General features: G+C 41.9%; 2 protein-coding genes across 5 annotated transcripts in view; one reads left to right on the top strand and one right to left on the bottom strand.

The window, feature by feature from the left end:
- The window catches only part of LOC115107423 (vascular endothelial growth factor receptor 2-like), a 47,122-nt gene extending 40,603 nt beyond the window's left edge, over positions 1–6,519 (bottom strand). For 2 of the 4 annotated variants that reach the window (XM_065009124.1, XM_065009122.1), the window contains exons 1-2: positions 3,657–6,518; positions 12–1,235 (exon numbers count right to left, since the gene is read on the bottom strand). In XM_065009124.1, coding sequence (XP_064865196.1) covers positions 12–136 — 125 coding nt within the window. In that variant the 5' untranslated portion in view covers positions 137–1,235; positions 3,657–6,518. Of the gene's footprint in view, positions 1–11; positions 1,607–3,656 lie in introns of those variants that run through there. The other 2 variants (XM_065009125.1, XM_065009123.1) reach the window with 2 other exon arrangements.
- A 2,943-nt stretch (positions 6,520–9,462) lies between these two features.
- Positions 9,463–15,648, top strand: LOC115108536 (putative divalent cation/proton antiporter TMEM165). The gene is made up of 6 exons (XM_029633005.2): positions 9,463–9,825; positions 10,327–10,555; positions 12,969–13,144; positions 13,306–13,488; positions 13,777–13,882; positions 14,001–15,648. The coding sequence occupies exons 1-6, from the start codon at positions 9,676–9,678 to the stop codon at positions 14,069–14,071; spliced, it is 915 nt and encodes a 304-aa protein (XP_029488865.1). The 5' UTR covers positions 9,463–9,675; the 3' UTR covers positions 14,072–15,648.
- Positions 15,649–16,533: the final 885 nt, after the last annotated feature.

A 16,533-nucleotide genomic window follows, 5' to 3' on the forward strand; every position in this document is an offset into this window, starting at 1 on the left:
GTGAGACTTACTGGAAGATGATTGGGCAGTCCTCTCTGGACATCCACTGCCATTGGATGTGTGCGGGGGTGGGGATTCCACGGGCCGTGCACCTGAGGGTGGGGCTGCTGCCATACATGTGGACATCAGTGTCCATGACAACCCCCTTCTCAATGATATGGGGACATACTGAGTAGACACGAACAAAGACTTTACAGGTGCAAACTCCACATGGCCCTGGGAGTGCAGTGTGAACGAAGCACTGGTGACATCCGTGGTGGCTTATTTCTGCTTTACCAAATGAGGAGAGTTACAAACTTCAAAGTCAGAGTTATAATAATGATGCACCATTTCTAATGAACCATTGGAAGTGACATCAGAAAAGTACAAAGATCTTTTATAGCCAAGATACAACCCTCTCAACTTACATGACGAACCGCAGATCTTAGGAACAGTTCACAAAGGAAAACTTTTACTTGAGAGAGAGAGAGAGAGAGAGGAGTATCCTATAGCCAGATAGCATTCGCTATACATTATCGTTCAGTTTAGTCTCATTAATCTCATTCCTCGTACTTTATAGCACAGAACCATTACCTCATCCAATGGCATAACTCAATTGTCAACTCTAGATACTCCCATCTCAAGTGAACCCCCTCTTGACCCCACTCCTGGACAAGCTCACCGAGGGCAGTGACTTGTGCACAGACATTGTGGAGACAAGTAATTGGTTCCCCCTTAATCACACCATCCCTTCACATGGTTTAACAGATACATTCACACATGAAGATAATGTTCCATCCTGACCTCTTCCCTTTCTGATATTCTGCATAGCACCAGAGACATGTAAAAGACAAGCCTGACCTCTCCCCTCTCTGGGCCCCAAGTGACTAAGCCCAAGCTGAGGGAAGAAATGCAACTGCCAACACTAGAGTATTGGAAATACATTCTAATAAAACATATCACATAATATTATGCAGATATGACATCTTAATTACTTATGTTACTCAACTAATTCTGATTCATCCACCACACAGAGTTCAAGTCTAAGACAGAGGTACAGTATAAAGGAGAAAGGGGAAATTAAAGGACAAAGGGGAGGATGAAGAGAGCAGGGAGAGGAAGAGAAGTAGTGAGAGAGGAATGGTAGAGAGGATAGGGGAGGAGGTATATACCATTGACCAAGACAGAGAGTCTCTTCTCTTCTTATCTTATTGGTCAAGACCGCGTTGTAATTTCCAGCATGGCCACTATAGTACCTGCAGAAATAAAGACCGGTTACATTTACACAAATAGCTAGTATACATAGAATGCAATACAAACTACTGCAAGCATACAGTACATTCAGAAAGTATTCAGAATCCTTAGCCTTTTCTACATTTTGTTACATTACAGCCTTATTTTAAAATGTATTCAATTGTTTTTTCCCCTCATCTACACACAATACCGCATTATGACAAAGCAAAAACAGTTTAGACATTTTAGCAAATGTATAAAAATTCAAAAACAAATATTACATTTACATACACTACCGTTCAAAAGTTTGGGGTCTCTTAGACATTTCCTTGTTTTTGAAAAGCACATTTTTTGTCCATTAAAATAACATCAAATTGATCAGAAATACAGTGTAGACATTGTTAATGTTGTAAATGACTACTGTAGCTGGAAACGGCTGATTATTTATGGAATATCTACGTAGGCATACAGAGGCCCATTATCAGCAACCTTCACTCCTGTAATGGTTGTCATAGGTGGAAGAAGGTGAAGAGGACCAAGGTGCAGTGTGGTAGGTGTTCATGGTAGATTTAATAAAGAAACTGAACTCTAAAACCAAAAACCAACAAAGCAGCTCAAACAAAACAGTTCTGTCTGGTGCAGACACACAAAAACAGAAAACAACTACCCACACCCATAGTGGGAAAAGAGGCTGCCTAAGTATGGTTCTCAATCAGAGACAACGATTGCCAGCTGCCTCTGATTGGGAACCATACCAGGCCAAACAAATAGAAATACAAAACCTAGACTACAAAACATAGAATGCCCACCCCAACTCGCGCAGTGACCAAACTAAAACAGAGACATAAAAAATGAACTAAGGTCAGGACGTGACAACTCCTGTGTTCCAATAGCACGTTGTGTTAGCTAATCCAAGTTTATAATTTTAAAAGGCTGATTGATTATTAGAAAACCATTATGCAATTATTTTAGCACAGCTGATAGCTGTTGTCCTGATTAAAGAAGCAATAAAACTGTCCTCCTTTAGACTAGTTGAGTATCTGGAAAATCAGCATTTGTGAGTTCGATTTACATTGACCCATTGACTCAACATTGATTTACATAGTACCCGCAAAACACCAGTCTCAACAGTGAAGAGGCAACTCCGGAATGCTGGCCTTCTAGGCAGAGTTGCAAAGAAAAAGTTTAAAGTAAAAGTTTAAGATGGGCAAAAGACCACAGACACTGGAAAGAGGAACTCTGCCTAGAAGGCCATTATCCCAGAGTCGCCTCTTCACTGTTGATGTTGAGACTGGTGTTTTGCGGTTGCTATTTAATGAAGCTGCCAGTTGAGGACTTGTGATGCGTATGTTTCTCAAACTAGACACTAATGTACTTGTACTCTTGCTCAATTGTGAACCGGGGCCTCCCACTCTTTCTATTCTGGTTAGAACCAGTTTGCGCTGTTCTGTGAAGAGAGTAGTACACAGCGTTGTACGGGATCTTCAGTTCTTCATTGGCAATTTCTCACATGGAATAGCCTTAATTTCTCAGAACAAGAAGAGACTGATGAGTTTCAGAAGAAAGATATTTGTTTCTGGCCATTTTGAGCCTGTAATCGAACCCACAAATGCTCCAGATACTCAACTGGTCTAAAGAAGGCCAGTTTTATTGCTTCTTTAATCAGAACAACAGTTTTAGGCTGTGCTAACATAATTGCAAAAGGGTTTTATGATGATCAATTAGCCTTTTAAAATAACAAACTTGGATTAGCTAACACAACATGCCATTGGAACACAGGAGTGATGGTTGCTGATAATGGGCCTCTGTACGCCTATGTAGATATTCCATAAAAAGTCAGCTGTTTCCAGCTACAATAATAATTTACAACATTAACAATATCTACACTGTAGTTCTGATCAATTTTTATGTTATTTTAAATGGACAAAAAATTTTAAAAAAAATAATAATTAAAAAAATAAGGACATTTTTAAGCGACGTCAAACTTTTGAAGGGTAGTGTACTTGAGGCACTGTTCATTCAGATAGGAGAGAAAGGCCAGTGCCTGTTGCGCACTGCAAAATCACCCACCTTGCAATCTGAGAGGAGGCAGTCAACATTTTGAAACTCTTTAACCATAAAAGGTAATTGTTTAAAACCTGGAAATTTTTTCATTTTATGAGGCATGTCTTACTGTGTTCCAAACATAGGAATGTTAAGGGGATTGTATTATAAACACTTCCTATGCCATTGAAACCAATATTTCTCTCATGTTCTCAACTTTCTTTAATTGTCCAGCATCCAAAGACACAATCTTGCTGGCACCGACAGAGATGGTCGTCTCGATTCAGGTCCTTAGGTCCTTTTTTCATGTATTATTTCTTACATTGTTAGCCCAGAAAATCTCAAGTGCTATTACATACAGCAGGGAAGAACTATTGGATATAAAAGTGATGTCAACTTACCAACATTACAACCAGGAATACGACTTTCCCGAAGCGGATCCTTTTAACCGACTTCCACCCTGGACATTGGATCTTATCCCAGAGGCTGACCCAAAACAAATCGGTCGCCGCAGGAGAGGCAGACGGAGCGGCCTACTGGTCAGACTGAGAAGGCAAGCAGACCTTACACCGCTTCCGAGCATATTACTCGCCAATGTCCAATCTCTAGACAACAAGGTAGACGAAATTAGGGCTCGAGTTGCATTACAGAGAGACATCAGAGATTGTAAGATTCTCTGTTTCACGGAAACATGGCTCACTCTGGATATGTTGTCAGAGTCGGTACAGCCACCCGGTTTCTTCACACATCGCGTCGACAGAAACAAACAACTCTCTGGTAAGAAGAAGGGCGGGGGTGTATGCCTTATGGTTAAAAACTCATGGTGTGATCATAACGACATACAGGAAATTAAGTCAACAAGTCTTCCTAAATTCTATCAGCATATCGAATGCATGACACAGGCAGGTAGCATTCTCAACCATTGCTACTCTAACTTCCGCAATGTATACAAAGCCCTCCCCTGCCCTCCCTTCGGCAAATCTGACCATGACTCAATTTTGTTGCTCCCAGCCTATATACAGAAACTAAAACAGGAAACGCCTGTGCTCAGGTCTATCCCATGCTGGTCTGACCAATCGGATTCCACACTTCAAGATTGCTTTGATCACGTGGACTGGGATATGTTCCGGGTAGCCTCAGACAACAACATTGATGTATACGCTGACTCAGTGAGCAAGTTTACTAGCAAATGCATCGGTGATGTTGTACCCACTGTGACTATTAAAACCTTCCCTAACCAGAAACCGTGGATTTATGGCAGCATTTGTGCAAAACTAAAAGCGCAAACCACCGCTTTTAATCAGGGCAAGGCGACTCGAAACATGACCGAATACAAACAGTGTAGCTATTCCCTCCGCAAGGCAATCAAACAAGCAAAGCATCTGTATAGAGACAAGTAAGGTCGCAATTCAACGGCTCAAACATGAGACGTATGTGGCAGGGTCTACAGTCAATCACAGATTACAGATTCTGACGGGCCGCCCCCAAGTGGTGAAGGTAGGAAACAATATCTCCACCACGCTGATCCTCAACACTGGGGCCCCACAAGGGTGCGTTCTCAGCCCTCTCCTGTACTCCCTGTTCACCCACGACTGTGTGGCCATGCACGCCTCCAACTCAATCATCCAGTTTGCAGACAACACTACAGTGGTAGGCTTGATTACCAACAACAACGAGATGGCCTACAGGGAGGTGAGGGCCCTCGGAGTGTGGTGTCAGGAAAATAACCTCTCACTCAACGTCAACAAAACAATCGTAGACTTCAGGAAACAGCAGAGGGAGCATCCCCCCCATCCACATCGACGGGACAGGTGGAAAAGGGGAAGGTGGAAAGTTAAGTTCCTCGGCGTACACATCACGGACAAACTGAAATGGTCCACCCACACAGGCAGTGTGGTGAAGAAGGCGCAACAGCGCCTCTTCAACCTCAGGAGATGGAAGAAATTTGTCTTGTCACCTAAAACACACAAACTTTTACAGATGCACAATCAAGAGCATCCTGTCGGGCTGTATCACTACCTGGTACGGCAACTGCGCCACCCATAACCGCAAGGCTCTCCAGAGGGTCAAGGACAAAAGATCAAGGAAAACGACCCCCCACGCCACTTGTATAAAGTCTACATATCCTACATTACTCATCTCATATGTATATACTGTATTCTATACCATCTACTGCATCTTGCCTATGTCGCACGGCCATCGCTCATCCATATATTTACATGTACATATTATTATTCATCCCTTTACATTTGTGTGTATAAGATAGTCGTTTTGAATTTGTAAGATTACTTGTTAGATATTACTGCACTGTCAGAACTAGAAGCACGAGCATTTCACTACACTTGCATTAACATCTGCTAACCATGTGTATGTGACCAATAAAATTGGATTTGAACCCATGCTTGTGGATGTGTCTTTACATCTTCCTACATTTCTGAAGGATATTTTCATCTAGGTCATATGAAACCGCTAGCATTTGCAGTGCACTTTTGAGAACTGTGTTTTCCCACTAATTGCATTTTGGAACATTTGCGCTTACTGCCGTGTGCACATTGCTGTGATTATAATGTGAAGAAATAGCCTAACAGTTTATCAACATTTTAAGCTAAACGTTCTGATCTGTTGCATCAGCCTCATAGCTTTTAAAAGGGTGGTTGTATTAATTTGGATCTATCGCGTCCCACAACAGTCCCAGCTTGTCCTTCTCACACAGAAGGACAAGCTGACCAATAGAATAGGTAAACTTTTGTACTATGGGATATAGTAGATTGACATAGGCTAGTGCTTTTGCTGTTCCTTACTCATCTTGTTGGCTGAAAAAGTAAATGTAGACCGTTCTTCTAACTTCTTGTCAATATGTGCCTCGTAATTTGATAAGAAGGAGGCGCGCCGTTGCATCCGTGATGAGTCTGTCTTCACTTGTAGACTACTTTGGAGCTGCAATACCTGTGAGAAGGATCAGGTGAAGGGCATTGGCTAATAAGAATTTAGATATCTGAAAGAGCCATGTAAGTGAGAGGTGCTTTAGAGCACAGATGATTGGCAGTCTGGAGAAGGGAATTATATTTATTATATTCAGCCCAAGGGCACAATGCACAGATTTTGAACGCTTGCTCAGCATCCCTACTTCCCACGACTATGCCTGCAGCATACGTTACAACCACAATGTTATTTAACTGGTCGTTCAGTAGTCGTTCATACAACATTGCTCACCGTTCTGTCATGCTGAACACACTCCTTCAAGGGTTTGCAAGTATTTATATATATATATATATATATATATATATATATATATATATATATATATATATATATATATATATTTTTCCTTTATTTTTAAAATTCATAATACAAAATGATCAACAACTTACATCGCTACATCAAACATGTATAATAAAACAAAACACAGGTATAAACAAGAAAATACTAAAAAATATATCAATGTATAAAACTTTTTTTTTTAAAGAGCGACAATTCTAATGCAATTGTAAACACTCAGAAATAGGGATAATGTCTTAACGAGATGATTAAATTCAATCAAAAATATTTGTAATTTTGGTATAGAATTCTGGAACTTTTGTTTGTGTATAAAAAACATGGGTAGGGTTCAAAACAGTAAATATGTATTCTGCAAGGTTTTCCCAAAATTCTATCACAGATTTACATTCATAGAACGAGTGGGTCAGATTTTCCCATTTTTTTGCAGAAAACGCAGATATCATCAATAGCTACAAATTTGGACAACGTAGAATTACATGGATATATCTTATGTAGAATCTTAAAGTGCACTTCCTTAAATTTGTTTGGTATACAATATTTGTAAGGCATCAACCAAGCTTTTTTCCAGATAATGCCAGGAATAAGCGCGTTCCAGAAAAATGTGCCTCTAGGCGTTAGTTGGTTCCGTGAATGGAAAATGTGCCTCTAGGCGTTAGTTGGTTCCGTGAATGGAAAATGTGCCTCTAGGCGTTAGTTGGTTCCGTGAATGGAACATGTGCCTCTAGGCGTTAGTTGGTTCCGTGAATGGAACATGTGCCTCTAGGCGTTAGTTGGTTCCGTGAATGGAACATGTGCCTCTAGGCGTTAGTTGGTTCCGTGAATGGAACATGTGCCTCTAGGCGTTAGTTGGTTCCGTGAATGGAACATGTGCCTCTAGGCGTTAGTTGGTTCCGTGAATGGAACATGTGCCTCTAGGCGTTAGTTGGTTCCGTGAATGGAACATGTGCCTCTAGGCGTTAGTTGGTTCCGTGAATGGAACATGTGCCTCTAGGCGTTAGTTGGATCCGTGAATGGAACATGTGCCTCTAGGCGTTAGTTGGTTCCGTGAATGGAACATGTGCCTCTAGGCGTTAGTTGGTTCCGTGAATGGAACATGTGCCTCTAGGCGTTAGTTGGTTCCGTGAATGGAACATGTGCCTCTAGGCGTTAGTTGGTTCCGTGAATGGAACATGTGCCTCTAGGCGTTAGTTGGTTCCGTGAATGGAACATGTGCCTCTAGGCGTTAGTTGGTTCCGTGAATGGAACATGTGCCTCTAGGCGTTAGTTGGTTCCGTGAATGGAACATGTGCCTCTAGGCGTTAGTTGGTTCCGTGAATGGAACATGTGCCTCTAGGCGTTAGTTGGTTCCGTGAATGGAACATGTGCCTCTAGGCGTTAGTTGGTTCCGTGAATGGAACATGGGCCTCTAGGCGTTAGTTGGTTCCGTGAATGGAACATGTGCCTCTAGGCGTTAGTTGGTTCCGTGAATGGAACATGTGCCTCTAGGCGTTAGTTGGTTCCGTGAATGGAACATGTGCCTCTAGGCGTTAGTTGGTTCCGTGAATGGAACATGTGCCTCTAGGCGTTAGTTGGTTCCGTGAATGGAACATGTGCCTCTAGGCGTTAGTTGGTTCCGTGAATGGAACATGTGCCTCTAGGCGTTAGTTGGTTCCGTGAATGGAACATGTGCCTCTAGGCGTTAGTTGGTTCCGTGAATGGAACATGTGCCTCTAGGCGTTAGTTGGTTCCGTGAATGGAACATGTGCCTCTAGGCGTTAGTTGGTTCCGTGAATGGAACATGTGCCTCTAGGCGTTAGTTGGTTCCGTGAATGGAACATGTGCCTCTAGGCGTTAGTTGGTTCCGTGAATGGAACATGTGCCTCTAGGCGTTAGTTGGTTCCGTGAATGGAACATGTGTCTCTAGGCGTTAGTTGGTTCCGTGAATGGAACATGTGCCTCTAGGCGTTAGTTGGTTCCGTGAATGGAACATGTGTCTTATGTATTTATTACAACAAGATTTCTCAAGTAAGTCCATTCCTTCCAAACTGAGTTCTGGATACGCTTTGTGATCATCACCAAAGCTAAGATGAGTTTATTAGTGTAGTTAGACCACTGGAAAAGGCTTCGATCACAGAAATAAACTCTCTGAAAGGTATTGGAAACTCATTCAATGTTATAAATTGTTCATATGCAAGAATATTAACACTGTTGTCAAAAACATCAAAAACAATGTCAATATTCCTCTCATGTCAGCTAGGGTAGAACAATGACTTATTCCTTAAAGTTATGTCTGAAAAAATGTGCAGGAAACATATTTTCCAGGACATTAAAGCTTGTTGGTGAAACCTAGACAATTTAGCGGGTAATCTTTCAGGAATATAATTACATTTCAGTAAAAATGTAAGACCTCCCAATTTATTAAACACATTGTTTGGAATGAAATGCCAAATTGATTCTGTATTGACCAAACATCTTTTCAACCAATCGATCTTGAAAGTGTTATTTATGTAAACAAAATCCAACACTTCCAGACCTCCTTCAGCTGATATATTTGAGAGGACTGACTTTTTTCCGTTTGTAAGATTTATTTTTCCAGATGAAGTCAAGAAAGTTCTTGATGATCTCTATACAGGTAGAGGGATTTACAAATACAGATAATGAGAAGTACACAACGCGTGACAGTCCCTCTGCCTTGGACAGAAGCACTATCCCATGCATAAACAGATCCCAATGATTAAATATATGTTTTCTTAATTTTAGGAGAAATTCGAATGTTGTCTGACTAACATGGGTTTGCAAGCATCTCTAGTGACATTTTCCATGACATCTAAAAATTGAACGTTGAAATAGCCAATGACAGTACTGCAGAGTAGGTACGTAGGGACATTACATACACGCCCTCCTTTCAGCGGTCCAATCACATAAGTGGTTTGTACTTGTCTTTCAGGTAAAAACTTCACATACCGTATGAGTTTGATCAGTCAGTGAGGGACAGATTGCCTTTACTAGCTAGCTATGTAGTTAGGCCGTTTACAGCTCATTATACCGAGTAATTCATGCAGTCGGGGGGCAGTATTTAAAAAAAAAATTTAACACATAGCTACGCTACTACAAATTGCCCGTATTATCAGCATTTTAACACAATCTGCACGTTTCGCTGAAATGCTTCTCCTGGCCGGCGTAAGGGATGGAAGGGCTAACAGAAGTGTGATATGCGTCCTGCTGCCCATGGCTGTCGCGGTGTTGCTGTCGGTCGGAGTTGCTGGGATCCAGGAGGAAAACAAACATGTCCAAGAACAAACGCCACAAGAGGTAGTTAGCTAGCAATCATTAATCAAATGCAATACACCGATGTTTCGCATGTATGCTAACGGTAGCATACTAGCTAACTATGGTTAGCAACTCGAAAGCATTCCACATAGATAGCTAATGCTAACTAGCTAGCCAAAGCAACGTCACCGCCACCAGTATATATTCCCCTAGTCACTGACCTCATTTCGAGGTACACGTTTTAGGGTCGACATAGCTAACGTTAGCTGGCTGTTCCTTTCTAGCTCGTGTGGTGTTCAGTTCCGCGTTATGTCCATGTCACGAGCCCAAGTCAGGAAGTTGAACTGGCAATGAGGGAAGTAATTGATTCTCATAGCTAACAAGTATTATTGTGCCACTCCCTCTACGTGACTTGACTACCCGCTTCAATTAGACAGCCTTTACACATTCCAAGATACAGTATGTGGACATACAAATCATAACATGGTTTTCATGGCCAACCTGTTCTGGACCTCAAGTGACATTTGTTTCCCCCTTCAACAGAAAGCACCTACTGCTCATGCCATTGGCCCCGAGGTCAGTGGAAATGACTCCAGCAAATCCGAGAACCTGGGCTTCATCCATGCCTTTGTAGCTGCCATCTCTGTCATCATTGTCTCTGAGCTGGGAGACAAGACGTTCTTCATCGCTGCCATCATGGCAATGCGCTACAACCGCCTCACCGTGCTGTTGGGGGCAATGCTAGCCCTTGGCTTTATGACCTGCATCTCGGGTTAGTGGATGAGATGGGGGGGGCTGATGATCCTGGGGGGGGGGTTCTGATGATCCTGGGGGCGGGGTTCTGGTTCAAAATGGGGTATACAGTTGAAGTCGGGAGTTTACGTACACTTAGGTTGGAGTCATTAAAACTCGTTTTCCAACCACTCCACACATTTCTTGTTAACAAACTATAGTTTTGGCAAGTCGTTTAGGACATCAACTTTGTGCATGACACAAGTAATTTTTCCAACAATTGTTTACAGACAGATTATTTCACTTATCATTCACTATCACAATTCCAGTGGGTCAGATGTTTACATACACTAAGTTGACTGTGCCTTTAAACAGCTTGGGAAATTCCAGAAAATAACGTCATGGCTTCTGATAGGCTAATTGACATCATTTGAGTCAATTGGAGGTGTACCTGTGGATGTATTTCAAGGCCTACCTTCAAACTCAGTACCTCTTTGCTTGACATCATGGGAAAATCTAAAGAAATCAGCCAAGACCTCAGAAAAAAATTGTAGACCTCGACAAGTCTGGTTCATCCTTGGGAGCAATTTCCAAATGCCTGAAGGTACCATGTTCATCTGTACAAACAATAGTACGCAAGTATAAACACCATGGGACCACGCAGCCGCCATACCGCTCAGGAAGGAGATGCGTTCTGTCTCCTAGAGATGAACGGACTTGGTGCGAAAAGTGCAAATCAATCCCAGAACAACAGCAAAGGGCCGTGTGAAGTTGCTGGAGGAAACGGGTACAAAAGTATCTACATCCACAGTAAAACGAGTGCTACATCGACATAACCTGAAAGACCGCTCAGCAAAGAAGAAGCCACTGCTCCAAAACCGCCTTTAAAAATGCCAGACTACAGTTTGCAACTGCACATGGGGACAAAGATCGTACCTTTGGAGAAATGTCCTCTGGTCTGATGAAACAAAAATAGAACTGTTTGGCCATAATGACCATTGTTATGTTTGCTGAAGATCACCATCCCAACCGTGAAGCCCGGGGGTGGCAGCATCATGTTGTGGGGGTGCTTTGCTGCAGGAGGGACTGGTGCACAAAATAGATGGCATCGTGAGGGAGGAAAATTATGTGGACATATTGAAGCAACATCTCAAGACCTCAGTCAGGAAGTTAAAGGTTGGTCGCAAATGGGTCTTCCAAATGGACAATGACCCCAAGCAATTCTTCAAAAGTTGTGGCAAAATGGCTTAAGGACAACAAAGTCAAGGTATTGGAGTGGCCATCACAAACCCTGACTGCAATCATATAGAACATTTGTGGGCAGAACTGAAAAAGTGTGTAAGAGCAAGGAGACCTACAAACCTGACTCCGTTACACCAGCTCTGTCAGGAGGAATGGGGCAACATTCACCCAACTTATTGTGGGAAGCTTGTGGAAGGCTACCTGAAACGTTTGACCCAAGTTAAACAATTTAAAGGCAATGCTACCCAATACTATTTGAGTGTATGTAAACTTCTGACCCACTGGGTATGTGATGAAAGAAAGAAAAATGCTGAAATAAATCATTCTCTCTCTCCTATGATTCTGACATTTCACATTCTTAAAATAAAGTGGTGATCCTAACTGACCTAAGACAGGGAATTTTTACTAGGATTAAATGTCAGGAATTGTGAAAAACTAAGTATAAATATGTTAGGCTGTATGTAAACTTCCGACTTCAACTGTAAGTGGTGGGCATGGTCGATGGTGTAGTAGGTGACAACAATTTAGAGGCCTTCCTGTTTTCTGCAGTGATCCAATGTTGCTGTTTTAAAGCTAATTTTATGCAATTCTACACATTTTGCCATGTGGCGGAGATACAATGTTGCAGTTTGCTAATTTCCTGTAATTATACATATTTTGCTTTGAGGCTGAGAGAAAGAAATTCAGTTTTATAGCAAATTTCCTGAAATTCTACACAATTTGCCATGTCTTACTCTATCTGAATGACACACACATTCACATCAATGGGGGGCCTCATGCCATGACCAAAATACTCTTGAATGCCTAGCTTTTATTTTGGTGATTGTTAGTTATCAAATATTATCTTTTATTTAAAAATATCTAGGTCCATTATCTTTTCTACATACTTTATTTCATAAACTTAAACAAAGTTTGAGTTGTTTGTTTAAGTTTACACGGAAAGCTTTACAATCCCAACAATTATTTTCATTTAAAAAATATTTGTTTTAATGTTTGGACGTAGGCGGCCTGAAAAAAACACTTTCCTATGCAGAAAGCCTCCTGTGATTAGAATGGATGTGACATGGCTTCTAAGTTCATTAATGTATCCCAATTAGTGGAGGTACCACTGATGAATCCTGGATTTGTCCGAATGTTTGTCTGAATATTTGGATCTGTACAGACTACAGGGCCGTCACCTTGCCTGTTCTTTGTCTTTGTGTTTTTATCAGTGATGTTTGGTTATGCCACCACCATCATCCCCAGGATCTACACATACTACGTGTCTACGGCTCTGTTCGCCATCTTTGGTGTGCGCATGCTGAGAGAGGGGCTGAAGATGAGTCCAGACGAGGGTCAGGAGGAGCTGGAGGAGGTGCAGGCTGATATTAAAAAGAAGGATGAGGAGGTCTGTACACACACACACACACACACACACACACACACACACACACACACACACACACACGGCCCATACCTACATTTGCATATTGTTATGCATTTTCATATTACCCTGCTGTATCTTGTTCTAGGGATTCAATGTTTGGCTTGTATTCCTATTTCCTATAGCGGCAGATGTCTAAGCTGCTAAATGGGGCTGCAGATGTGGAGTCGGGCTCAGGATCAAGCCATCCTCAGAGGAAGTGGCACAGCTTCATCTCGCCTGTGTTCATCCAGGCCTTTACCCTCACCTTCCTGGCAGAGTGGGGAGACCGCTCTCAGCTCACCACCATCATCCTGGGTGCCCAGGAGGTGAGTCCTGACAGAGCCACTGTCGAGTCTGTCTGCTTGCCTAGTCAAAATGGGACATTCTGGCAAATGTTACACTGACTTCAAACCAAGGCTATAATGCTTAGGTGTGGCAGTGGATGCAAAGTCAGTTAATGATTATGGTCAGGATGAAGAGTTACTGTTGCTGTGTATACTCAAAAGGAATTATATTGTTAGGGAATTATTGTTGTGTGTTTTTTCTACTGTACTGTCATGCTTTTTGGTTCTGTGAGAATGTTAAAGATGTCATAAACCAATGCTCTGTCTCAGGATCCTTTTGGAGTGGCGGTGGGTGGTACTCTGGGGCACTGTCTGTGCACAGGACTGGCTGTGGTTGGAGGAAGGATGATTGCACAGAAGATTTCTGTCAGAACTGGTAATGTTTTATTTTCTTCTTTTCAGTGTTCCTGGTCAAGTGGTCATCATAGCCTATACTGTAATACATGTAGTAGTCATCAGAATTGTGTTATGGACTGTTTTTCTCTCCTCCTCAGTTACAATCATTGGTGGGATCATGTTCCTGGCCTTTGCCTTTTCTGCCCTCTTCATCAAACCGGATGCTTGATTCTAATTGGAGGGAAGACTTTCAGGCACATTTTGTACATATCTGTAAAGCTCAACTATGTTTATTTAGTGTGTGTGTGGTTGAGAGGGAGAAATATAGAGAATATTCTCTAATGGGACTGAGCGAGTGTGTGTGATTTCTGTTCTCTTGTCTTACTAAGTCTGTGATCCCTCACCGGTCTGAGTCCTATGGCCTACACTAAGGACAAGACTTACCTCTCCCTCACACTCAGGCCCGTCAGTACTGAGCTTGGGTCTGTTTATTCATTAATTCCCCATCCTTATTATTATATTATGCTTTAAAGTCCTACTCCAATCTAATTTTCACCTCATTTAACACCTGATTTACGTAACGGGGGCGCTTTCCTCTTTTGTTCTCTATTGCACCAGTATTGTTCCTCAAGCAAGCCGGGAGGTCAATGACATCATAGGGCACCATCAGACCAACTCATCAAAAGCCCTACTCCTTGAAGTTTGCAGTTGCCCCCCCCCCCTCCCCCCAAAAACACCTGTGCAAATTATTATTCTTTTTTTTACCCTTGTGTTTATACTTGGGATATTGCTTTTCAATAGGAAAAGTACGACAACAAAAAATATGCCGGCTGAACACTGACTCCAGGTCTGTCCCATGGAGTCCAGTGTTATGGCCACTGTGAAGCGATTCAGTCCCTTTGATATATGGCCAGGCCTCAGGCCAACTCCCATACGTTTTGTTCCCCTCAGAATATCATCTGAGAACAGTAACATTGGGCTGCCTTTGCTTCATAAACCCCATAATCAGTTGATCTACCATTTCTCCAGCTGTATGAGGGATGTGAATCTTTTCACGGTTGTGAGTATTACTGTTCAGCGATTTCCATCTGCTAGACAGGACATGCCAGTTCTAAGCATCATGGGGATCTTGACGCAGCAGTAACCCATTCAGTGTCAGTATTCTACATTCCAGCTTCAAGGCAGCAAAGGGGGGCACACCCCACGGCCAGTGTGTCCCAATGGAGGCTGTGGGGGGAGCTATAGGAGGATGGGCTCAATGTCTGGAATAGAACCGTATCAAACCCCGTTTGACTCCGTTCCAGTAATTCCATTCCAGCCATTACAATGAGCGCTTCCTCCTATAGCTCCCCCATCAGCCTCCTCTGGTCTGTCTCCCACTCATATTGCTACTAGGGTTTATTAAGAGGTTGTGTCTGATGCCTACTGGCGATGAAATCATGGAACAAAATATTTCTTTGCTTCCTCCTAAATTTCACTGCCGATAGAAAGGACCTAAGCCACTAAGTCTACTGCACCTGTCCTGAGTGGTTGGTTATGGTAGTTATTTACAACTTTGAGGCACAGATGAAGATTTTGTTCTTGTTAAGGTCTGTATTTTCTTTGAAGGTACTGTAGAGAAGAATTTTTTTTTTTTGTGTGCACAGGGTAATGTGACTCCATTGTCAATATTTGACCAGTTGTACCCTGTGTCGACCAAACAGGCGTGTACATGTACGTGGTTTGAGACAGATGAACTTTTGATTGTTGTAAATCCTGATCAATGCTTAAATGCTCAATAAAACCTGTCTTGCCTAGACTCTCTTACCCTACATTTTATGTACCAAGTTATTCTGGATATTTACATTTGTTATTTAGCAGACGCTCAGTCTTATCCAGAGAGACATACAGGTTCAATTAGGGTTAAGTGCCTTGCTCAAGGGCACAGATGGATTTTTCACCTAGTCAGTTCATGGATTTGAACTACAACCTTTCAGTTACGTGCCGGATATGAGTGATTGCAGCGAATTGCAAGCAGGTTTCTTACCTGACCATTGACACTCGATTTCTGGTTTGGTTTGTCCATCAAATGATTCTTCAACTGAAAACATAAAGTTGTTTTTATTGAATAAGGGGAGAAAACGGCACTGTTTGCTTTAAAATGTTCCATTATGTTTAGTATGTAAGATTAGTCTGGCTCTAGAAACTCATTTATGGCAGTACACTCCTTGCAGTGATATTAAAATGCCTTTAGAATATGTGTCTTAAGGTTTTCACACAACTTAATTTAGCTATGCTGCAGAGCAGGGTTAGCACCATAGATATAAATAAAATGGGTAGAACAGACTGCACTCTTAAGTCCACACAGGGTTCAAGGAATGAAACTCCAAAATAAATCAGGCCACCATAGTGTCTTTTTTAATATGGGTACTAAGAGAACAATTAAATACAGTTGAAGTCGGAAGTTTACATACACCTTAGTCAAACACAATAACTTAGTTTTTCACAATTCCTGACATGTAATCCTAGTAAAAATGTGTCTTAAGTCAGGATCACCACTTTATTTTAAGAATGTGAAATGTCAGAATAATAGTTAAGAATGATTTCAGCTTTTATTTATTTTATCACATTCCCAGTGGGTCAGAAGTTTACTTACACTCAATTAGTATTTGGTAGCATTGCCTTTAAATTGTTTAACTTGGGTCAATAGTT

Source organism: Oncorhynchus nerka, linkage group LG24 (genome assembly GCF_034236695.1).
Source record: "Oncorhynchus nerka isolate Pitt River linkage group LG24, Oner_Uvic_2.0, whole genome shotgun sequence".
NCBI lineage: Eukaryota > Metazoa > Chordata > Actinopteri > Salmoniformes > Salmonidae > Oncorhynchus > Oncorhynchus nerka.

What these genes read in the sequence shown, in the direction of transcription:
- LOC115108536 (XM_029633005.2), top strand. Translation starts at nt 9,676, where the DNA reads ATGCTTCTCCTGGCCGGCGTAAGGGATGGAAGGGCTAACAGAAGTGTG. An exon ending in CTTTATGACCTGCATCTCGG is followed by an intron (nt 10,556 to 12,968) that starts GTTAGTGGATGA and finishes TGTTTTTATCAG; the next exon opens with TGATGTTTGGTTATGCCACC. An exon ending in TCATCCTGGGTGCCCAGGAG is followed by an intron (nt 13,489 to 13,776) that starts GTGAGTCCTGAC and finishes GCTCTGTCTCAG; the next exon opens with GATCCTTTTGGAGTGGCGGT.